At 35.0% G+C, this 25,482-nt stretch overlaps 1 protein-coding gene across 2 annotated transcripts; it reads left to right on the plus strand.

The window, feature by feature from the left end:
• The first annotated feature begins 3,613 nt into the window (after positions 1–3,613).
• On the plus strand, positions 3,614–24,860 carry LOC125827064 (uncharacterized). Of its 2 annotated transcripts, none has more exons than XM_049506423.1 (23): positions 3,614–3,898; positions 4,286–5,354; positions 9,323–9,438; positions 10,669–10,877; positions 11,083–11,202; positions 11,527–11,655; positions 11,741–11,866; positions 13,672–13,727; positions 13,823–13,922; positions 14,491–14,608; positions 14,748–14,957; positions 16,128–16,452; positions 18,654–18,747; positions 20,403–20,511; positions 20,614–20,882; positions 21,013–21,137; positions 21,380–21,614; positions 22,303–22,491; positions 22,585–22,868; positions 23,113–23,332; positions 23,406–23,645; positions 24,135–24,220; positions 24,404–24,860. In XM_049506423.1, exons 2-23 carry the CDS (start codon positions 4,525–4,527, stop codon positions 24,561–24,563), a joined length of 4,350 nt encoding a protein of 1,449 aa, XP_049362380.1. In that variant the 5' UTR covers positions 3,614–3,898; positions 4,286–4,524; the 3' UTR covers positions 24,564–24,860. The 2 variants fall into 2 exon arrangements, with proteins under 2 accessions (XP_049362380.1, XP_049362381.1); XM_049506424.1 differs by having other exon boundaries at positions 23,125–23,332.
• The last annotated feature ends 622 nt before the right edge of the window (positions 24,861–25,482 follow it).

Genomic DNA, 25,482 nt, shown 5'->3' on the forward strand with positions numbered 1-25,482 from the left:
TTAGTTGTGAGCCGTTGTTTAGTGTAAAGTTCCCATCATTCTTTTTTTGTTTTATTTATGGAAAACCAATCTATATCTAGTGCTATTTTTCAGGATAAACAAGGGAGATTGGTAACAACTCAATTCCATCAACTCAACAATAATTTTTTTTATTGGAGAGGAATAAAGATGCTTTACTGATTAACAAAAATTAATACTGTTTAAGTTTCCAATCAATTTGCTAGCAAAATTTGTCAAAAAAAGGGGTGATTTTGATTGAAAAATAAAGGACAAATTCTCGTATATTAGTGATAGATTGAAAATTAAAGGATAATTTTCTTGATTTTTTATTCAGTATCAATACTTGTTTTGAAACCCCGATAAAAAAAAATGTCTCGTAATAATTATTTTTCTATTTTTATAATTTAAACTCGAAATCGACCGGGAATCTCACAACTTTGGACGGTGATAGAGAACTAATTATCCATTTGACCATATCCAAGATGGTGCCCCATTCCCACTTAAGCTCCTGTCTTATCATTGGACCACTTAAATAATTGTTAATATCAATGATCACCTAATACCTTAAATTAATTCATCAATTAAAATAATCAACTCTTTGGGACCAAAAACGAAATTTCATCTAATGCTTTTAGGCTTTTGTAAAATGTGAATATAGTATTTTTTATAGTAGAATAGTTTCTTCAATAGGATAACCTCGAAGCAATAATAAATTTATCTTCATACTAGACTTATAGATTGTAGGTGTATTAGAATAAGTTATTTGCCTTACATCTTTTGAAACACAATTTTTTTTTTTAACTTTATCTACTAACGTGAGATGTTTTGTATACTGAACTGACGTAGTTTCTTTCTTTTCTCTCGTTTGGGAACTCATCAAATGATAATGTTTTGTAACTAATCTCAACCTTAGACGTCAAACCATCCTGTCTTGTCACTTTGTGTGTGTTGGAGAACATTTGTCAAGAATGTTCTGTTCAAATGACAAGAAAAACACCTGTTCTAAATAAATATATTAAATTAATATAATAATATGTATTACATTTAATTACAAGTCAAGTTTAAAATAATGGCTTCATGAATTGTTCGTTTGTATTTGTTTATACTTATCAAAATAATAAGATAACATTGCTTAATTGTTTATACTTATCAAAATAATAAGATAATTGTGCTTAATTATAATGAAACATGTATATTTGAATAGAGGGTTCATATACTCAACTTCAACAGATTTCTTATTCAATTATATTTTCGAATAGAGGATTCATATACTCAATTTTAATAAACATCTAATTCAATTATAATAATTTGATTGCAAAATTAAATTCAGATGGAAAAGTAATATATAAGAGGTTAAAGTGCTGGTAACAAAGGTGATTTCATACTAAAAACTTGAATAAAAATTTATAATTAAAAAAAAGGAGCACTAATTTATCACTCTATGCAATTCTTGTTGGTTATACCTATTAATTTAAAACGAAAAAGATGAATCTTTCATATGTTGTAATAGGGTGTGTATTATTCAAAATAAAGTCAAGAAATCAAATCGGATCAAATCAAATTAAAATTTTTTGTTATTTAGTTAGCTTTTTAAATCTTTTTTGTTTCATTAATTGAATGAAACTTTTTTTTTTTTTGAAAAGTTAGTTTCTTTGTTTGATTACAAATTTAATAAAAACAGAAAACATTTTGAAACCAAACTATATAATTTATGTATACATATTATCTTTGTATAAAAACATACTTAATTTCTTTATTATAAGTAGTAAAGAAATTAACTAGCATTAAATAATTTTATCCAATATTCCACTAAATGATGTAAAAAATCTCATGATTTATGATTCGAGTAATTCGAATTACAAAAGAAAAAGAAAAGAAAGTAATTCGAATTGATACGGTTAATAAGACAAACAAAAGAGGAAAATACATTCGCTTATATTTTTATTTTCTTTAAAAATAAAATCTCCAATTCAATATATAGGAGTTAGGACAAAGAGATCTCGTATGTTCCGCTATAAATATGGGTGATTATATCTATAGACTGAGCCATATGTTTCAAAGTTTGTCGGAAAACTATATATATATATATATATATATACCATGCAATTAGGTAAGAAATACTTCTTTAAGTATTATATATTGATTCTAATGGACTTTTGCATTATTTTGAGAAAATCATGGCTCCTCCACAGAAGATATACCCATTGACTAAGCCACATGTTCTCAAAATTTGTCGAAAAATTATACTTTATAATTAGATAAGAAATACTTCTATATATATGTTGATTCTCATGATCTTCTTCATTTGAGAAAATCATGGCTCATCTACAAAAGATCCAAGTTAAGGTCACTCAACTAATTTTAACTATATTTTTGATAATATGGATTTACTTCTTCTTCGTTAATTATTTATCAATTTTATTTATCAGATTTTGTAAAATTTTATATACTAATTAAATTCGATTAGGATGGTCCTATCTAGAGTAATCAGTTATTTTACGTTATACAAAAAATAAAAAAAGCTAAATTTTTTTCTAATAGTACGCTTAAATTTTGTTCACGTTTATAATATTTATCGAAAAATATAACTTGAATTGAGTGAACAACAAAATTGAAATAACAAAAAGCTAAATTATGTTATAGGTAAAATATAATTATTTTTTTGTGATAATAGAATGGAGTATGGAGACAGAAAATAAGAAAGAGAAAATGGGTTTTGTGCTTGAGTTAATATCTCAAAAAGTCACTCAACTATGTAAATTTATCTAACAAAGTCATTGAACTTTATTTTATATCAATAAAATCACTCAACTTAAATTTTTATATCAATTAAATCACTCAACTCAAAACTTTGACAAACAATTATTTTTTTCAAAATCAAAATTGGTCATCTTATATTTGTTATGTTATTTTACTTTTTTTACAAATTTCTGGCAATATACTCAACCAAACAACAATTACATATATTCGACCTTTGTAATTGGTTGTTAGCAAAAACTAGAAGTCTAGAAGCTCAGCATTTCTAAGTTCATCATCGTTTCCTTAATTTGATTGTTCCTATGTTTCAAAGCTAGTGGATTTTCAGTATTTCCCTTCACATTTTTTCCTTTGACCGAATAGCATATGAAGAAACTAAAATAATGAAATAACTGGATTTACGAAGTAGTCAAAGAAGATTTTTTTAGAAAAGAAATATTAAGGCCGGGAGAGAAAGGGAGAAACTAAGGATTAAGATTTATTTTAATGTGAAAGAGGGAGAATGAGAATTGGAAGAAATGAATTTAGGAGTATGTAGATTGTAGACTACAGAAACACGAGGGCTATAGCAAACATAGGTTGGATCTAATTACATGTTGATTAATATTATATATTTTGAGTGATTTTATTAATAGAAATATTTAAGTTAAATGATTTTATTGATATAAAATAAAGTTTAATGATTTTTCTAGATAAATTTACATTAAACCTTTTCTGCTTAAAAGTTTAGACAAGAAAATGGCATATCCGAAATTAATGGCATAGTATAAGGAGAATCTCGTAACGGTTCGAGTGGATCTCAACGAGAGTCCAGCTCATAGTACTAATAAACACCTTTTGCTTCACTTTGAATGGCAACTCTTTCTCTCTCTTTCTCCCTCTCGCTGTCTTTGCCTCTTCACTTCACTTTCACTGCTCCATACATACACAAGCAACAAAACAAGTAGCCATCAACATCAACATCATCATCATCCACCATTGCCAACATCACAGGCAAAAATTGAAGATTGAAAATGAAAAAATGGAGTTGTAATTGAAAGAAACACGGAAAGCTACTTATATATATATATACACACTTTGCTTTACTTCACTTTAGATTTGACCGGAAGAGATTTGCATCATTTCAATTGTGGAAAGTTTCGTAAGTTCTCCGGAATTTCTCGTTTATTTGGTTGGTATTTGGATATAAGTGTGTTTTCACTTCTGGTGATCGGTATGAGGGTTTATATTGAGTATATCCGTATTTAATTGTTGATTGAAAGTGATTTGTATGAGTGTTGTCTGTAGATGTGATTATTTACTGTACTGTGCGTTTGAATTAGGATTTTGTTTGTTTTTTTGTTTAATTTGATTTACTTTTGCTGATTGAGGAGAATTAGTATTGTCATTTACATGATTTTACAATGCGAATTGTAGTCTATTAACGGGAATATAATATAATTGTTGTGCAGTAAGTATGAACTGTTATTATAATTATTTTTCAGTTTGCAATTGTAGACTTTGATTAGCTTATGTATGTTTTTCTCAGGGTGGAGGTACTAAGGATTACTCCTATTTTGGGTTTAAAGAGAGAAAATTGAATGGATAAGTATGATTTGCGGGAGATTCTGTATTTACGTTGGCTTTAGTGAGCTTGTGAGCTGAAATTCTGTTTTGTTCTGAAAGCTAGCAAATTGGTTGAGACAAGTAGTGATTGAGCTTATTTCTGGCTTTATCAACACAACTGTTATGCTTTGAGATTATTTGTCTATTTTTCTTTGGGCGGTGATGCGTCCAATGCTAGAGAAATGCTTGCTCAATTGGTGCATTTTATGTCACTTCTTTATAGTAGTGTTTTCCCTTGGATTAGAGCAGTATAGAGATGAGCCTGTTGCATTTGAGAAGCGAAGAACAGATTATTATTCTGGCTATTCTAAAATCAATATCACGTCGTATTATCAGGAATCAGGACCTCAATTATTGACAAATAATTCAGTTTCTTGTGAGGACCTTGAAGGAGTTGGATCATTTGATACAACTTGCTTGCTGAATTCAAACTTGTATATAGATTCTGACTTGTATGTGTTGGGTACTGGGAACTTGGAGATACTTCCTCAGGTTTCTATTAACTGTCCAATTCAAGGCTGTATTATAAGTTTCAATTTGTCTGGCAATGTTAAAGTTGGGCAAGATGCAAGAGTTGTAGCTGGTTCTGTTATTTTTTCTGTGCTCAGTCTGACGTTGGGACACAATTCTTCTATAAATACTACTGCATTGGGTGGAGAACCACCTTCTCAGACTAGTGGGACACCGGTTGGGTATGATGGTGCTGGCGGAGGGCATGGTGGACGAGGTGCATCCTGCCTGAAAACTAACAATACAAATACTTGGGGTGGTGATGTTTATGCTTGGTCTACATTGTCAAAGCCATGGTCTTATGGAAGCAAGGGTGGTGGTAGCTCTAGTGAACACAAGTTTGGAGGAAGCGGGGGAGGACGCGTTTACCTTGATCTGAAAGATCTCCTATACATAAATGGATCCATACATGCAGATGGGGGAGATGGAGGGTCAAGCGGTGGAGGTTCCGGTGGAAGCATTTTTGTACATGCTCAAAAACTGTGAGTAATCTTTCTTCTTGTGCTTGCAGTCTGAATCATTATTTCTTTGTTTTTTAGGAACGTGTCAAAAAACTTACTTTATAACCGTTCAAAAAACTTACTTTATAACCACATAACTATTCTCGAGCAATCGAAAATTCAAAGTATATGCATCTTGATTATTGTTCAAATAATATGGAAATTGAATTTCAAGCTGAAAATGTCAAAAATTATTATGTGAAAAGTATGAACTCACAGTTACCATGTCCTTTTTATTTTTAAAATGTCAATAGCAATCTATTTGTACTTATTGGTACTCGTTTTTTAGTAGCTTGTGCATTCTATGTCTGCCAACTCTCAATTACAAACATTAAATTCTTGTGCATTAAGCTTCTCATCTTTCAAATGGATTTTCTCTGTTGTGTTCTAGGCATCAATTGCTTAGGTGTTATTAAGAAAATAAACCTTGGACCCAAAAAAACTTTGCTCTTGAGGTACGAAAGATCATATAGAAAAGGCAACGGCCTATTCCTTCAAACCCCTTGGGTACGCTAGGGTTGGCATTTGGTGCGTGGACAAGTTTGGTTAGACCATGAATACAAATGAGTTGGGTTCCAATACCACTCATTAAGAGACGGGGGGCCTAGTTTGGTTAGACCAAGAATACAAATGAGCTGGGTTCAATACCACTTATTAAGACCAAAATAACCAAGTGTTAATGCTGAAGATAATAACGAAAATTGCGAATGATGATAAATCAGGCATCTAAAAGAGAATTATACCAAAGGACGCAATTTCTTTTAAGGTCGTTAAGCAAATTGGATTGATTGGTCCAATGACTTATGGTGGATGCTTAAGGCCGTCTTAGTGATGATGTGGGCCTGTGTTCGAATATCACTCTTAACATGTTTAGTTGCACATTTCTCAATTTTTTTAATGTGGTTAAGCAAATTGACATACATCTACCGATGAAGATGAGCAACTCACTAGTCTAAAGAGAAAATATAAGAGAGTACTTTTCAAGGAATAACCTCGCATATTTAACTCTTGAAGAGATTCACACAGATGACAACTAAACCTTATGGCTCACAAACTCTCTTCCTAAATTTAACTCTCTAATCCTACAAGTTTGCATTGTAAATACTACCAAAAGACGAAGGAGTGAATTATATTTATAGGAGCACATAATGTTCTCCTCTAAGAAAGGAGAAAGCCAAATATGAAAGTTTAAATTCTTCTGTATTTTAAAGAAAAGAAAATATCAATTACGGTAATTGTGTTGTCGCGGACCCAAGGATGTCACCTAGTTAGTGATCAATGAAGTGAGTTAGAACAATGAGATCTCAGGTTCAAATTCCAACAAAGACAAAAACATTAGGTGATTTCTTTCCACATGTCTTAACGAGAGTTACTTGTTGTTGGTGGAATGTATCCTGTGGAATTACTCGTGGTGTGCACAAGTTGGCTCGGACATCGTGATTATTAAAAAAAATTGTATTGTCCTTCCGTGAGGAAAAAGGAAACACCAAAACATATTAAGGAAATTAAGATAAACAACTAACAAATCTCCTTCGTCCCGAGTGTTCTAACAAAATAAATTTGTTCCACCTTCTCCACATAATACTCAATACGTTGGATCATAATCTCCTCCATGGTAACCATAATGTGCGGGATGAACATCAAAAACTTCCTTACGAAGTCTTTCTCACTACTTGGAGTAGTACTCTTGGCAAAATTTCCGAACAAAAATCTTCAGTCTCGTCGAATTGGATGTACCTAGAACCTAAGTTGCTTGGACTGGGGTGCGGGTATTTGACACGAATGTGAATCCAAGGGTCGGATTCGGCAAAATCCAAATTTTAAGATTTAGGGGTACAAATCCATGTATGGGATACGACTGTTGGAATTTGGCTAAAAAATCTGTAATTAACAAATGGAGTGATAACAGTATTCTAAATTTTGAAAGATCTTCTAGGTCTTCATTCCAAGACCCCCTAACTTCTTCTTTCAGGCTTTGTGGTTCTTCCCTAAAAAAATGAAAAAGAAAGTCATTCAAGGCCTTCCACCAACTCCTTATAGATCGTTGTAACTGTCTACCAAAAGTTAGAACACAACCACTTGAATTTTTAGTTTCTCTCCGTTTGGCTTGAAACATGAAACAACGAATATTGACCAAGAGGAAAAGCTAAAAAAGAGACAAAGAGACTATAATATTTAAGGTATGCTATTTCTCATGTCTTAAATCTATTTTATCTTTGATCAAATCTCAATTTTCTCCAAAATTTGTTCATGGACTCTGGTCAAACTATCCAATGTGGATTGACCGAATCTCACATGTATCCTGCACCTAGCGGTGGCAATTGGGTGGTTGGGTTAAATTTGGGTGGGTCAAAACCCAATCCAACCCAAATTTGTTTGGGCTAAAATGGGTTGGGTCAAAACGGGTCATAACCCAACCTGCCCAATTTTTACTAAGTTTTATTAGCTTTATTTGTTATTTTATAAGCTTTTAGTACCTAATAATTTTTTTTCTTTATTACAACTATATATAACATATAAAATAAAATAAAAAGTTTTTTAAAAATATTTTTGACAAGATTTCTCAAAAATCAATTTGGCTTACATATCAACCCAATTTTTAATGGGTTGAAATGGGTCTGGTTGAAATGGATTGAGCTAACAAATGAGCGGATGGATCAATAACCAACCCAAACCTAAATGACTTCGATTGGGTTGATTTTGCCACCCCTACCTGCACCTACACCCACACCCACACCCATGTCGACACAGGGTGTGGCAACATAAAGGAAGAGTCCCAACTAAGCCTAGAACTAGATCCGCTTTGAACTTGCTCTGAATCTTCCTCTGCTACCATGTACTAATAAGTTTTCTTGAAATTAAAGTCCCTCCAATGAATGAACAAATTATCAGTCTACATTGGATACAACTCATTTCAAATAAAAAATTCTATAGCACATACAACTAAAATGATCTAACTGTAACCTATAATGCTATAGACCGTACTGAGTGGCTAAAAGTTTTCAACACCATTGGCAACTCTGGCGATACAGAATACTACTCTGCTAATGCATTACCCTCCACATTCACAAGAAGTGGCAAATTCTTTGGACATACTAGAACACCCTATCACTTGAAAAATGGAACCACATTATAAAGAAGAAATGACCTTCCAAACGTGATTAATCTTGAGAGTATAATGATTGTTATAACAGCTTCCTTGAGAGGATGCCACTATCTTTGTAAATCTAATACTTAATAAGTTAAAACTTTACCCGAAATTATTTTAATAAAATAGATTGATAACTAAATTCAAGAATAAAACTAATTGACAATATATTCTGCACAAAATAAATATATACAAGAAAGAGTTGAAGAAAGGGTAGTGGCTGCGCGTTTCCCTTGTCATCAAAAAAATAAAAATCACAAAGTTTAGAAGAAACCAACTTAAAAAACAGTCCGTATAATTTAGTAGCACAGAAATAGGAATAGGCCCATGCAAAAGAAACAGGTTTAAAAGTGTAATATTTTTCTACAATAACCTCTCATAAAATCCCTTTAAAAGAAAGGAAAAAAAAATAATACAATATAAGTCAATTTGCAATTATTTTTTTTTAATCATCACAAAATCTTTTTCATTCCTCATTCAACCTCATTGTTATTTATATCTTTTCCTTTGATGCATAATGTACTGTGGTATGCGAAAGTTGTTCAACTCCCCCCCCCCCCCCCCACACACACACACACACACACCCAGAAAAAAACTATGATCACTTGTGTCGTTTCATTTGCTTTGTTAATAGAGTTTGTAAGAACCTCAATATTGAATTGTTTTAGCAGTTTGTATAGCTATAAACTTGATTTCAGTCTTAAAATGCTGATTGTATTCATTCTTTTACTGCAAAATTTGAATAACAATTTACAGTATTTGCAAGCCCTGAATTTAACATCAATACGGGATAACTGGACAGGAAAGGGTCCGGAGAAATAACCGCAGCTGGTGGGAGGGGATGGGGTGGAGGCGGTGGTGGAAGGATCTCATTGAACTGTAACAGCAGACAAGAAGATGTAAAAGTTACTGTGCATGGTTTGTGTTGATCATACTTGTTTTTGACACATTTTATTGATTGCAATATTTTACGACTTGCTAAGCTTTTCAGTCTTCGTTTGGGTAAATGGGTTCTCTATTTGATGCACACTCTGTAGTCTTATGTTGCTTTTTCCTACTTATTTGAAAATGATTCACTCTTTCCAAATGAAAAGTAGTGGGTAAAGAAAGGGAACGGCATGCATGGTGTATAAATTAGTTGGATCCTTCAAATGCATTCATATGGATAAGCAGGCCTGCTTCAGTATTTCCTCCCTTGATACATGTGGAGCTGAGTGAACTAGTTCCTCAAAATACCTTGACAACAACCCAGCCCTCTGACCTATTAATCTTGATGGTAGCTCAAGTAGAACTGTCGGAATTCCTAAATTGTGTAAGTTGTTTAGAAAATTAACACTCTTTTGATTCAATACTCTACAATGGAATTGTTACTTTTTATTTTAGTCAACAAGCTTAACCTCATTTGAAAACTTTCATATGTTATCTTTGGCTTCCATGTCTTTCAAATTGAACTGAATTTTTTCATGGGGGTTAAAAGGCCAAAATTCTTACCTTTGTAAGGAAAAGTTGGTTGCTTGCCAAATTCAGACAGAACTTTATCATTCGGGATGGAAGGAATAAACGTGAAACCGTTCCCGTCACACTGCTAGTGGGTTTTATGTAATATCAAGAGTGAGACGTGTAGCAAAGCCTAATGGAAGTGAGAAAACAACTCTCTTTGTTTTTGCCCTCAGGGTTTTGGTCTAGTGGTGCGGGTTTGGGTTTGAACCTTGCTGCAGACAAAAACTTGGTATTTAAATGGAGAGGAGTAGAGGGGTGGGCACATTGCCCACATAGTTTTGTTCCATGCGCCATTTATACTCCCCGCCTTGTTTTTACTCACAGAATGTATATTTGTACGAGATGAATACACATTTTACTTTGCTTGAGTACCTAAGATGAATTCCAGAGAGAGTTGTCACTTGTCCGTTGTCCACACATAAAATAACGGAAGAGTGTAAAACATCATTCGAACACGGTCTTCAAAAAGGCTGAACGGATGTCATCTCTCACCCCTATGTTAATCTGATCTTGAATCTGTGGTCTAGGTGTGACAGAATTTTTATGTTTATTTGAGGAAAAGTGATATTATTCTGACTGGAGTATAAAGTTGCCCTAGTCCAAGTGTTTAATGCCTAGCTAGATAATCTTTATTTGGTCTTTTGGCAGGTGGTCGGAGTATTGGTTGTCCTCAGAATGCTGGGGCAGCAGGTACTTTCTATGATGCATATGTACTGAGTTTACGGGTAGACAATGACAATATAACAACAGAAACAGAAACCCCTCTGCTGGATTTTTCAACTTCCCCACTCTGGACTAATGTTTATGTTGAGAACAATGCTAAAGTTTTAGTGCCTCTACTTTGGTCACGAGTTCAGGTCTGTATCTTCTTTTTTCCAAGATTATATATTGTTTGTGTTTGTTGGTGAAGATCTGGACTCAAATTATCAAGATCTCTCATCTGTTGACTTCCAGAGTCATGTCATTCTTGCTAAACCACTAGTTACAAGTGTTCTAATTTTCAAATTAGTGATGGTTTTTCTTTTGGTTAACAAACATTCTGTTCATAATTTCTTTATAAAGGTGAGGGGCCAAATTAGTCTACTTTATGGAAGCAGCATTGTCTTCGGGTTGTCTAATTTCCCAGTTTCGGAATTTGAGCTTGTAGCAGAGGAACTTCTGATGAGTGATTCTATAATAAAGGTAAAATTTCATTTGAGGATCTCTTATTGCTCTCTAAAATATCTACTTGCCCTTTCCAGCATGGACCATTGTCTATTCCAACATTTTAAAACATTTTCTAAGTAATCACTGGCTAGTAAGTTGTTGGACCAGATTTGTAACCTCACCTATTTAAATCCTAATAGTCTATTTCTTTTCTTGAACATGTCTCAAAACATATTATGGAAATAGTTAAATCTCCTACTATCTTCTGTTACAAAATTGCATTCTGAATATATCTTGTTGAGATACACAAGCAGTATTAACTGTACTCTCACCACTCCTAATACAAAAACCGCATTGAAGGTTTCTGGTGCACTTAGAGTATCTGTGAAGATGTTACTAATGTTGCAATCCCAAATCCAAGTTGATGGTGGAGGAAACACAGTTGTTACTACATCTGTCCTTGAAGTCAGGAATCTCGCTGTTCTGAAGGTAATCATTAAAAGTTTACCTGATACATCGATACTGGTTTAGTTAAATTCCTGGTAAATTAACTTCTGTAGTACTTCTTTTGCAGGGAAAGTCTGTTATTAGTTCAAATGCAAACTTGGCTTTATATGGTCAGGGACTCCTAAAGTTGACTGGTCATGGTGATTCAATCATAGGCCAGAGGCTTTCCTTGTCACTATTCTATAACATTACGGTAAGATGTTGATATATATATATATTATTTTGATAACGGGGGTGTCAGGGTCTTCCGGATAATATGCCTATCAATTCCACCTAGTACCTGCTACATCCTACTAGAACAAAAACTGGATCGTATGCCTATCAAGGTTTAGGCAAATGAACAGGCTATAAATTTGAATTAAACCATGCTACTTTTGAACTTTGGTCAAACCTTGTCTATATAAATGTGCTTGCGTCACTAATTGAATGCTCGCTCTTCTCAGTTTATGCAATACACAATTAGACCCTCTGGAAATATTGGAGGTCTTTTACCACATCACTTTTTATAGTAGTGTATAAGGAACAAACCTTGTGATATTTGTAAGGTTTGTTTAATTGGTAAATATCACATGCTAGTTTGAATTTGGATTGTTCAATGGATAATAAAATTCTTGAAACTGCACCAAAGATGTATCTTACTAGTTCATGAAGCAGGATGATAGGATACCAGGGTTCAATTGTAGCAGAAGCAAAAGAGCGCTAGGTGACCAGATTTTAGTGCTTAGAGTTACCAGATACCTATGCTGGTGGGATATTTAGTTATCACCCAGTGGAATAATCTCGGTGCACCTGAGCTATCCTAACACCACTGTTTTCAATTTTATTTTTTTAAAATATTGTTGAAGCTTTTGAACCATGTATCAGGTATTACTTTCCTTTTGTATGACATAGCTTGACTAGGCATTAATATTAAGAAGCTAATGGGGCATGCATATTGAGTATATTGATAGCGGTACAGGAAATTCTTAAAGCTGTTAAAATTGTCGGTTTGATAGGGAAGACAAGGAACATGGTTTAAAATTTTGGTTCCTTAAAACTTTGGAGTGTTTTGTAGAAAATTTGTCATGACACGCCTAGGATTTTCAAAAATGGGAATGTCGCATGAATTGTGAGGTGATGAGTACTAGGTTCGCAAGAAGTATAGTTGTCAGAACGGGTTCCAAATGGACAATTTGTGAATTAAATCTTGTTCTTTAGGGACATAACAAGAGAAAAACAGTGTAGCCACAAAGAAACAGTTAGGTATTGGCGTGTAGCAACCAACACTACTAAAGGTAATAATGAAATAAAAACTCAAAATCTTAGATAAATTTAATCCATCTCAAAGATTGATATCAGCATCATCACGCCCATGACCAACTCAGGATATAATGAATAACGTGACCCAAGAAAATTCTGAACCACAAGAGTTGTGAATATATACGAGTATTACGAGTATCTCTGGATACATATGGGTTATAAGTTATATATTGGATTCACACAATGTATAGATATATTAATAATATATGTGCTTTTAACTGCTTGTGTTGAATCGTTTAATGAAGTACTTATAGAGTACTGTCATACGTCTATTTTCGAATATCCAAAATGAACGGGAACATATATATGACGGACGAGCGGAAAGCTTAATGTAAATACTGATGTATGGTTCTATTGGAGAAGACTAAGAACCTAATGACAGCTTAATATAAATCTGTTACCAATGCAGATTTATCGATTGCTTATTGTTTCCTTTTAAATTTTCTCTTTCTTCATTTGCAATAATTGAGAGGGGGTCAAAGATGAGAATGAGATTTGGAGCTTGTTGAAACTTACCATCGTGGTTGACTTTGTGCAGTTTCCTCTACCAATTGGACTTAAGTATGAGATAGCAAGTGCTTGTTTTCCCCAATGTTTTCCTTAGATTTGATCGTCTTTTCACTGTTGTTATTTCCCATTAAGCTCTAAAGGGTTTCTTATACTTACTGCGTAATTCTTTTGTGAACTTTCCATCGTTAGGTTGGCCCAGGATCTCTACTTCAAGCCCCCTTGGATGACCATAGAAGTAGAAGCAAGTATGGTGTCTTACTTCCTCTGTTGTTTGATATACTATCCAATTTAGTGTTACTATTTCGTTTATGCCATTTTTAACCTCCTTGGCTCCAAATAGGGTGACTGAATCTCTGTGCGACAGCACAATCTGTCCAATGGATCTGATTACTCCACCTGATGATTGCCATGTGAATTACACGCTGTCCTTTTCTCTACAAGTAAGATAAACCTATCTTATACTTTGTATACTACCAATAATGTGTGTGTGACTTAGATTCTTATTATACCTCTAAATTTATCTAAAAAATGGATATATTAAAGCAAAAAAGCTCAATTTTTCTTCACTTTATGTACTATATTTTCCTCCTTTTCTTGCATGATTGAGTTAAAATCCATAGATAGAAGAAATATTGGAGAGATGATCATGAATTAAAAGGTAGGCCTATGTGATGAAACATAATCATCAAGAGGATTCACACATCCTTTACTTGTTTAAAAATATATCTTCTGCTTCACCTATCTCAATACATCATAATTTGTTGTTCTGGTAAATCACACAGTTTTCATCTTTTACTCTGTTTGATAAAGCTAACGATGGTTACTTGGGACAGATGCCCCATTGCTTGAGATTAACTGTTCATTTCCTTGTCTTACGTCAATATTTAGGATAATAGAAAATGGCCAACTGAATATCAGTGATGCTCTCACACCAAATTTTGCCTCTTATTAAATCAACGTACATGTTGCTTGAGACTAATTTTTCGTTTCCTTGTCTGCTAATGGCAGATTTGTCGAGTGGAAGACATTATTGTCACAGGCATAATTAGGGGTAGCATTATCCATGTTCACAGAGCCAGAACTGTCATTGTGGACTATGATGGTGCCATAACAGCCTCTGAATTAGGTCACGACTTTTGCCAGTGATTTTTCATTACGTTGCTGTCCTTTTTCTTGGGTTCTGATTATTTTGACCCTGCTCCTCCGCTGAGCCAGAGAGCAGGAGAGAGGTTTCTAAAACGTCTCAGCTGATGGTGTAATTTCAGGTTGCAGTAAAGGTGTTGGCATGGGAAACTACTCAAATGGAGCAGGTGGTGGCGCCGGACACGGAGGAAGAGGTGGTTCGGGATTTTTCAATGGGAGGCTGAGTGAAGGTGGTCAAAGATATGGCAGAGCTGATCTTCCCTGCGAGTTGGGCAGTGGGAATGAAGGTCCAGGCCAGTCCAATGGACCTGTTATTGGAGGCGGAATAATTGGTAAAATATTTTACTTAGTTATTATGCTTGAATCTGTTCACCTTTTTGTGCTTGTTATCATATGTTTTATGGTGGCTGGTAAATTAGCACACATTCCTCTTCATTTCTTTCCATCTAATTAACAAATTCCTTTTCGTTTATTTTTTCTTAGTTTTTGAACTACTAGTTTGCTGCTTATCTGCTAGGACATGTGCTGTGTTAGTGGAATTACGTTGCTTAGATTGTGCTGGGTTTCTGTTTAAAATTTTCTGGTTGTAAGTGGTATTGGTGGGGATTAGGTTAGTAATATCAGTACTCTATTGGAAAACCCCAATGTGGTGGAATGCATCAAATATCTGGTTGATATCGATAACTAAAATAGAATGCAAGGAGAACTCTTCTACTTGTCGTTTCCTCTTCAACCAAGAAAATAAGTTGTTTGCGTACTAGTTTGATTGGAACGTGAAGTTCTTTTCTTATTGAATACGGAATTCCATATTTATTACGATTATGTGTGGTGTGATCGGTGTTGGCTGATTATGGCGATGTCAGAGATGGTGATTCTATGGAATTCATCTCGATATCATACTAATAACTTGGGGCTCTTAATAGCAAAACAATGTTGTTTAGTTCCAGTGTTAATCCTTCTTGGACTGTCACCCGAAGAATGGGTCCCAAATAATATATTTAAACGTCTAATTGCTTTCTATTCTAATTTTGTATTGCTACTTCAAATAAAACAGCATTTGCTGAATTTGCTGTCTCCCACATTTCGTCTCAATCAGTTTTAGTTGGGTAAGATAAAGTATGTAGAAAAAAGAAAAAAAAACGTATGTAGACTTATGATCCCAACTATAGATTAGAACGAAAGGAAGGGTAAGAATGTGTAATCCTCTAGTAGAAGAGTAATTAGTATTTCAGCTTGCTACCCTATATCAAGTTCATGCCTAAGCTGGTCGATACTCGGTGGAATCACATGCGTTTAGCACAATTTTCTCTAGTAAGCCCTGCATACTCACTTATATAATGTTTCCAAGTGTATGTTTTCTGTTTGAATAGTTTGTTAATGCAGACTGACAAAGAGGTCATAATGTACAAATGCGTACGAAGTTCTCAGAATTGACTCAGATGCGTATGGTTTGATATTCACATACTTACTTTTTGACTGTGACACTTTTTCATGGTTGCCAGTGTTGGGATCCAGCCAGTGGCCCCTTCTGAGACTTGATGTCTACGGATCTATGAGGGCTGATGGTCAAAGTTGTCGTACCCCAAGCAAAAACAGCAATGGTACTCTTGCTGGCGGCGTTGGTGGTGGCTCTGGAGGAACAATTCTACTTTTTCTTCAATTTCTTGGTCTTTTGAACAACTCATCGATATCAGTTGTTGGAGGATATGGTGGCCCACTGGGTGGAGGTGGCGGTGGGGGTGGCAGAGTTCATTTTCATTGGTCTAAGATACACATGGGTGAGCAGTATGTCTCCCCTGCAACTGTAAATGGCAGCATTTACTATAGGTAGGTTGTGTTCATGATACTTGTGCATTTTACCTGATGTTCATTTTCTTTGCTTTTCTTGTTTCTTCCTACTATGCTTTTACACTATCTAGAGGTTTTGGTTAGAAATTCATTTCAAATTTTGTTTGCACTTTCTCCTTGAGATGCTGTATTTCGGTTGTGCTTTTGCTTCACCTATGCTTCTTCTTTTTTTGAAATTGGTGACATCTTATGTTTAACTTTTACTAGTCTTCCTCTTCAGGATTCGGACTTCACAAATTTCATTAAGATTCTCATGTTGCAACCAATAAAAACTATGCTTCAATCTCAAGCAAGTTTAGGTCGATTATATGAACCTCCATTGACCACGCTGCTCCATTTAATCTTACCATATTGCACAACAACAATAATGTACCAGAAGTTCTGGTCATCAAAAAAAAATGTACCAGAAGTTCTACGGGCTCCTAATCTCAGATAGGACTAAAAGACTGTAGAAAACAAAAGACCTAGAGTAAATGTACTAACGTGACTAAAACTTAGTCAACTAATAAGAATCACACATATAGATCTTTTTTTCATTGTGCCCTTTTTTGTGCTAGTCTGCGCAGATTCCAAGAAATTGTAGGTCTTTTTGAGACAATTTCCTTTCGTGTAATCTTTAGATCTACCTCATTCCTTTCTTAACACCATCATTCGCCATGATTTCACACACATAGTACATCTGGAGGTCGATGCAGGACATGACCAAACCATCTCAAGCACCTTCTCTCATGTTATCCTCTATGTGCTACTTGCACCTTCTGTTCGATGTGGAAATTTTTAATCTTATTTCATCTTGTATGACCACACATCCATCTTAGCATGCACATATTAGCAACACTCATCTTGTAGATATGTGACTTCAGCGGCCCAATTCTCATTCCCATATGGTATTGCTAGTCTTATAATTGTTCTAAGCTTACCTTTCGATTGGGTAGATATTCTTCTATCACATAATATCCAAGTAGCACTTCTCCATTTCGACCATCCTATCTTGATATCATGTGTAACATTTTTCATCTATCAACTGCATCTTTATTTAATTCTCATCTCCCCAACTAGCAAATATGAGTTACTCATATTGTCTTGACTCTTGAGGCCCGGCCCATCTATTAAGAAGAAAAATACAGATGTCGCTTGCGATCCGCTTCCATCAAGTAAAGTGCTTTCATGGCCTAGTTTCCCTTCCCTTATTGGCATTTGGCACCATACGTAAGAAGTGGCCTTCCAAGTATAGCCTTTATGATATGACATGCATTTGCAATGATCATCAGTTTCTCAATAAGTTGAATCTCTTGGTGCAAGCAATGTCATAAAAAGGCATCGCTTTGTTGCTTAAGTGCTTAAGAGAAGTATGTGTGTTCAAACAATGACACACAAAGTGATCCTAACAAAGATGGTCGATTTTTTGAATCTTTAACTTCTAAGTAGTTGATTAGTATCAATATTATTTTAATTGCAATTTGATTAATACAATACTAAATTCACATTTGTTAAGTACTTTATCTTTTCGTAACTTGTGCGCTTCACTTTACAGAAGCATGTGTTTTACTACTCGTTTTTTGCTTCAAGCCCATTGGACTATGTCACTTTTTTGCACTTTGCACTTTTCACTTGTAGCAACACTCTGCTTGGTTTCTTGAATAGAGGCTAAGAGGAAAAGGAAGTCTTGCAAGCCTGCATCTCTCCTTAGTTCCTAGCCTATTTTAGTCGACTAGCCCATCTTCTAGATACTAGCTGTATATGCTAAGTGATCTTCATTATAGTAATACTGGATTAGCAACTTCAGAGGAGAAGGAAGGACATCTTTAAGCCAATTGTGTTTAGTGCAAAAGTTAGATCTGGTTCAGATTGGATTGCATCGAGTTCAGAGAGGATGAAAAACAAAATATGGCATGTTTCTCTTAATCTTAAAGGTGGAAGATATTTAATAGCACCCGGTGATAGGTTTTTCTAGATGTCCTGTTTTACTAAATGCGAATTCCTGCTCCAATACAGATTATTCTTCAATTTTGCTCCAATACTGATTATTCTTCAATTTTTTAACTGGTCCCTTTTATATGTTATGATCTACATCAAAAAGAAAAAAAGGTTATGATGCTGTATTATGTTATGTTTGCGAATGTTTGTCTCAGTAAATAGTACTTTGTCACTGAACTAGTTTATTTCTCAATTTATTACAGTGGAGGTACAGGGGACGGTGGTGGTCTTCGTGGAGAGGAAGGAACAATAACCGGAAGGAAGTGTCCCAAGGGCTTGTATGGTACTTTCTGTGCGGTAATTTTTCATGCTACACTGTTTCGTTATTGCATTTTATCCTATGTTTTTAATTAGTACCTTTTTCCCTATCTGTTGCTTACTATTAATTTCTTATCTTATGAAATTCATTAATCGGTAGCTGAACCAAGTGATGCATTGTGGCACTTACCCCATTATATTTCACCCACCATTGTTGGATTAGCAATATAAACATTGTTCCTGATCAGATAGACAGTAGTTTAGTGTTTAAAAAAGATTAGACAGTGAATCACAAAGCTTGTATCACTCATGATCTAGAAGAGCTTGACCATAAATTTATCATCTTCTCTTAAGTTCAGGTGAATGACTAATGAGGCCAACGAAAAACGCAATGGCACGTGATTGTTATCAAAATTGAAGATAACTGTCTATAATTGTGCTACATGTTGTACCCTAGCAAAAGTTTAATAAAGTTCTATACAATCTATAGAAGTCAAGGCAAAATAAAAAGAGAGATTGAAGCAAGTGGTGGAGAAGCTAGTTAATGAACTCTGAGAGATTGTAATTCTTTTGAAACACTCTGGGTGATTTTAGGTCTTTGTTCTCTTCCAACATCTTCAAGCATCATAGTATAGCACCTACGGGCTGATACCTCTGGAGGTCTATGTAGGACAGAGCCAACTCATCTTACGCTTAATGCCTCCTATTTTATCCTCTAGGCTCTATGTGTGCTACTTGTACCTTCTGTATGATGTCATTTCTGATCCTGTCTAATCTGATATGGCTTTGCATCTATCTTAACATCTGAAGTTCTAGGACATTCATATTGTAGTTGAGCCTAACATAGCAGGTCTCAAAATCGTTTATAACACTTACCTTTCACTTTGGTTGATATCTTCCTACCACACAACACTCTTCCATTTCAGCCATCCTATTAATTCTAGTGTTATATCTTCATATATCATACCATTCTCCTTTAGGCATTACAATTGTGCCTGGTCTCACTTCAACTTCATTCTTGTAATGCATACAACTCTTGTTGCTTTTTATCCTAAAACCTTTTTGTAGAGTACTTCTCGATAGTTCTGCTAGTTTCATTGACACAATATCACATGCAATCGCACACACCAAGAGAACTCATCTTGTACAGTTTCAGTTAGCTCATCCATAACTAAGGTAAGCAAGTATGATTTCAAGGTATATCCCTAGCGTAAACCTATGGTGATGGAAGTTTATAAAGGGAGGAGGAAGGATCTCCACATTCATTGACCTAGAAAACATACGAGGAGGAAGAATCCATTTCTCTCTATTAGGACCTGTTTCATTCTAATAGTGTACCTTAGTGCTTTTCTACCCTTCTATCGGAATTCGTGTTGCAATTTATTGAGTGGGTACCATATGCTTTTTAAGAATTGTGGTTTTGGTAGTTTTTTTTTTTTTTTTTCAAATTGATTGTTCCTTAAAGCAAGCCCCTTATAGCAAGTTCTTTCTTAACTTTCGATTTGCTTCTTTGAAACATTATTGTTGACACTGAGGATTTCTCTCAACAAATTTTGAAACTGAAATTGTTTAGAGAAGTCCTCAGTGTCAACAATTGCTTAAGAGTGTTATTAGCAAGCTGTTGTCTTAATATGGCCTTTTGCTATTATTCATTTGGTTAATTTGATAATCTCTATCATATTAAATTGAATCAGGAATGCCCTATTGGAACATACAAAGATGCTGAAGGATCAGAGACTTCCCTGTGTATTCCCTGCTCCATTGAGCTCCTTCCTAGACGTGCTTATTTCATTCATAGGCGAGGTAATGGCCAGTTTTGAATGATAACTCTATGAGATGTTGCTTACTTTCTCAAATTTTTTGAGAGTGTGTTGTACCAGAAGTCAATTATAACTGCTGCTGCAGGAGGAGTAACTGAATCACCTTGCCCCTACAAATGTGTCACTGATAAGTATAGGATGCCAAACTGCTATACACCTTTGGAGGAGCTCATATACACATTTGGAGGTCCCTGGCCGTTTTCCCTGTTGTCGTCGTGCATTGTTGTGCTGCTGGCCCTTTTATTAAGTACTTTGCGAATCAAACTAGTAGGATCAGGGAGTTCTTATAACACTTCAAATTCAATGGACCATCACAGTCGTCACCATTCACCTCATCTCCTTTCATTGTCTGAGGTATAAAACTCTTGAGATTTTGTATGCTCTTTTATCTTTTTAGTGAATTAATCAAGATCTGTTTGTTTCACTTAGTAATTTCTTCTTCATCATCATCTGCTAAGATTCAACATTTTTTTCTAATTTTAAGGTTCGAGGTACTAGAGCAGACGAAACTCAGAGCCATGTCCACAGGATGTATTTTATGGGCCCCAATACCTTTCGCGAACCCTGGCATCTTCCTTACTCACCTCCTGATGCCATTATTGAGATTGTGTAAGAATTATATATACTCCTATTAGGCCGTATTCCCATGATAAACATGGTTTTGGTATTCATCAATGATCAGTTGACATACTTAGTATATCTCTTCAGCAGATACATACATTTCTTGTAAGATGAACTTTCTGCTGAAGTTCTGAGAGTGGCTTGACCTATCGCAAGCCATATCCATTAGGGATTACCCAATAGCTTCCAGTCACTAACTTCAGCATTTCTTTTATGACATGGAATTGCAGGTATGAAGATGCTTTTAACAGATTTATAGATAATATTAATTCAGTTGCAGCATATGATTGGTGGGAGGGTTCAGTACATAGCATACTCTCTGTCCTTGCATATCCTTGCGCTTGGTCTTGGAAACAGTGGAGGAGGAGAAGAAAAGTTCATCGCCTTCAGGAGTATGTGAAGTCCGAGTATGATCATTCTTGCTTACGGTCCTGCCGTTCACGTGCTTTATACAAAGGAATGAAGGTTTGTGTAGTAACTTTATTTCTGTAATAGTCCTTATTGTGATTGTGTCAAGTTCGATGTGGCGGTTATTGGTTTTCTTTGCATTCTCTCTAGGAGTGTTTTCTCATATTCTTCAATTCTCTATGTGAATAATTACGTTCTTGCTGAGTTGCATTGCTACTTGTGCTTGCACAAAATCCAAACATTATGTATCTAGGTGACGAGTCCCTCAGCACTCTAAATTTTAAAAATGAATTGAAGGAACAGGGCGGTGTGGGAGAGCATAATGAATGTGTACATAGATTTGGATGCATTCATTTGTTGTGCCTTTAAACCTCCATCGTGCCAATAGTTCACAGGAAATATGTTGTACTACCTCTGTCCACTTTTAATTGTCATAGTTTCCTTTTTTAGAGTCAAATAATAAAAGCTTTGACTAATATTTTATGATGTATTTTTTCATCATATTGATATGCAAAAAATCGCAATTATAGTACTTTTCATATAGTTTTTGAATATCTAATTTTTTTGTGACAAATAAAAGTGGATAGAGGGAGTATAACTTAGTGTGTCTAATTCAGATAATCAAATTTTCCGAAGAACTTAGCATGAAATGAAGATCTTTTGACAATACGTCCTCCCACTTTGGTGGTCAGGATTCGCATTTTAGCTGCAAATACCGTTTCTTGATTTAACGAGTGTATTGCAGGTTGGAGCAACACCAGACTTGATGGTTTCTTATATCGATTTTTTCCTAGGAGGTGATGAGAAACGTTTAGACATAGTAGCAAGTATACAGAAGAGATTTCCCATGTGCATTATCTTCGGTGGGGATGGAAGTTACATGTCACCATATTATCTTCATAGTGACATGTCATTGACAAATCTCCTTGCTCAGGTCTGACTTTCTTGCCCTTTGATTTTGTATATTAGCAATTGCTACAACCTGGTGTGTTGATCATTAAAGGGGAAAGATCTTATTTGTTTCCAGCATGTGCCTTCGACTGTCTGGAATCGCCTGGTAGCTGGTTTAAATGCCCAGTTAAGAACTGTGAGGCATGGGTCAATCCGCTCTGCACTCCTTCCTGTCTTGAATTGGATTAAAAGTCATGGAAACCCCCAGCTTGAGTTTCATGGTGTTAAGATTGAGCTTGGGTGGTTTCAAGCAACTGCTAGCGGGTATTACCAATTGGGTATTTTGGTGCTGGCTGGTGATCATTCTTTCTATGATCTTACACAAGCTGAAAACTCGGAAAGCTGTGATGACTGCTCTAGGTAGTCTTGATTAGACTTTGCATACTGTTCTTTTTACGCCCGTTCTTTTTTGAATTTTTGTGTTCCACCTTAAACTTTCATGATAGAAGTCTTATCTTAACTTTGACCATATATGTTATCTGTGTGGTGCATATGGCATGGTATTGCTGATTATAAATGCTAGACTCTTTCCAGTATCGTTCTTACAGATTCCAAAAGCATTAAAATGAAAAACTGATTTCTGTCATAACATCCTTGATTGTAGATTATCTTACAGGAAGGTTCCAAAAATAGTACGAAGGAATCTTAAGCAGCCTCAAGAAAGCCAGCAATGTGCGAGCCATGCAGTATCCCGCAAAAAGATCACTGGTGGAATGAATGGTGGTCTCATAAATGATATTACTGTGCAATCCCTTGATTTTAGAAGGGATTACCTCTTCCCATGTTCTTTGCTATTGCACAATACCCGCCCAGTTGGTCGTCAGGTACTGTGTAGCTACTCAATTTGAGAATTTGATTTTATCATAATCTAATTTTTCGTCTTACTATGTGTTTCAGGACACTGTACAGCTGCTGATCACTATCTTACTATTGGCAGATCTATTTGTTACCCTTCTTACTTTAGTTTTGTTCTATTGGGTATCCCTTGGGGCTTTTCTAGCTGTACTGCTTATCCTCCCTTTATCTTTGCTTTCGGCTTTCCCGGCTGGCCTGAATGCCTTGTTCAGCAAAGGTCCGAAAAGAGCTACTCTTGCTCGAGTTTATGCACTGTGGAACGCTACATCTTTATCCAATATTGTAAGTTTCTCTACGGGTGCATTACATTTTGCATTGCTTCATTAGTAAATTTAGCATGGATAGACGTCATCCTAATCCGACTTGAGATGTCATATAATGATACTTATTTGATGACGTGATAATGTCATTCTACAATAGAACTCTGTTCTAAAACTTTTGGCTATAGTAAACTCTGGGTGAGCAAAACTGTAGAAAGGTTACTTCAAACAACACATCTTTCAAACTCTGGGTGGGCAAAACACTTAAAAGTCTTGTGAAGGAACATTTAAAAAATGAAGTGAAAGTTTATGAAGGCAGTCCGATTCTAGAATTTTATAAAGTAATTGAATCAAGAATGTAGTAGGTTCAAGTGTCTTTTTAAAAAACAGGTCTTGCTTTAATGGGGTAATTATGTATTTTCTCTTTATTTTTCTCTATAATTGATGAAAATAAATTAGGTCTTGAACTTATTGTACTTGTTTGAAAGAATCTTCTTTTGGCTTCATACAGGCTGTTGCTTTTATCTGCGGTGCAATCCACTATGGAGTTGCTGCATTGAAGCCCCCACATGATGAAAGCAGTTGGGTTACGAAAAGGTGAGTATCAGTATTCCTACATCCAAAGTGTGTCTTGGCCCCTAACCTCATAGAGGCTGTAGAGGAATAGTGGCAGAAAATACAGCTGAAATTGATTACTCACTTGTCAATCAATCAACTCAAACTGAATCCAAAACTTGTGAGCAATTTATATTTAAACGTTTGAATTGTTTGTATTGTCAGGGAAGATGACAAATGGTGGCTTTTTCCTACAATTCTGCTGCTATTTAAGTCTGTTCAAGCTCGATTTGTTGATTGGCATGTAGCAAACTTAGAAGTTCAAGATTTTTCTCTGTTCAGTCCAGATCCTGATACGTTTTGGGCATACGAAGCTGTTTCTTGACATGTAGATCTTTGGATATAGGATGGAGAAATTGTGCAAATTTTTGGAGTGGCACTTGGAATTTCGACCTGTATATATATGTCCAGATCAGTATAAAAGCATTGGTATACATGTGCAGTTTTCTTTGATGTAATTAGTGTTTTGAGGAGAACATGATAGGGGTTTAGAAAGAGGTTTATTTTCATTAGAGGGTTTTTCCTTGTAAAGGGAATGTATAGATGATTTAAATTATTTTTGAGAGAACATAGATGGAATAGGAGCAAGTATTTCTCTTCTTTATTTAACTTTAAGTTGCTACTGGAAATATTGTGAAATGTGATGCAATTCTGTTCTCTTATTTCTGCTTGTTAATTGTGGAACAAATCTGTTGCAATTTCTTCAGTACTTCTGTTTTATCCTTTTTGAATTTGCTTTGATATGTGTTATTTGAGCCAAGGATCTTTCGGAAACAGCCTCTCTACTTCCATGAGGGTAGGGATAAGGTCTGTGAACACTCTATTCTCTTTAGACCTAAGACTCGACTTGTAAGATTCACTGGGTATGTTGATCTCTAGATGTCAAACACAACCCAACCAAGATTGACAAAAAAAATGAAGTATATATCATAGCAATCACGATTAAAGTATATAACAAAGTGTTAGCTTTCAACAATATGGGTTTTGGAAATCTTAAAACTCATAGGTTCCCAATTTTAAAGCAAATGACGGATCAACTTCTGGTAACTAAAATTAAAAAAATAAAATTGATTACATTTGTCGTGGCCTTAAAGAATGACTCCTTCACCCAGTACGTTAATTAAAGTGTTCACTTTTTTTTATAGAGCAATCAATTTAAATAACATACTATGAAGGAGTTGGTTGGAGGACTATACACGAGGATCTAGCATTGAAGTTATGAGTTTGACAAAATTTAGTAACTT

The sequence above is a fragment of the Solanum verrucosum genome, unplaced genomic scaffold (genome assembly GCF_900185275.1).
Source record: "Solanum verrucosum unplaced genomic scaffold, falcon-dt-bn FXZP01000060.1, whole genome shotgun sequence".
NCBI lineage: Eukaryota > Viridiplantae > Streptophyta > Magnoliopsida > Solanales > Solanaceae > Solanum > Solanum verrucosum.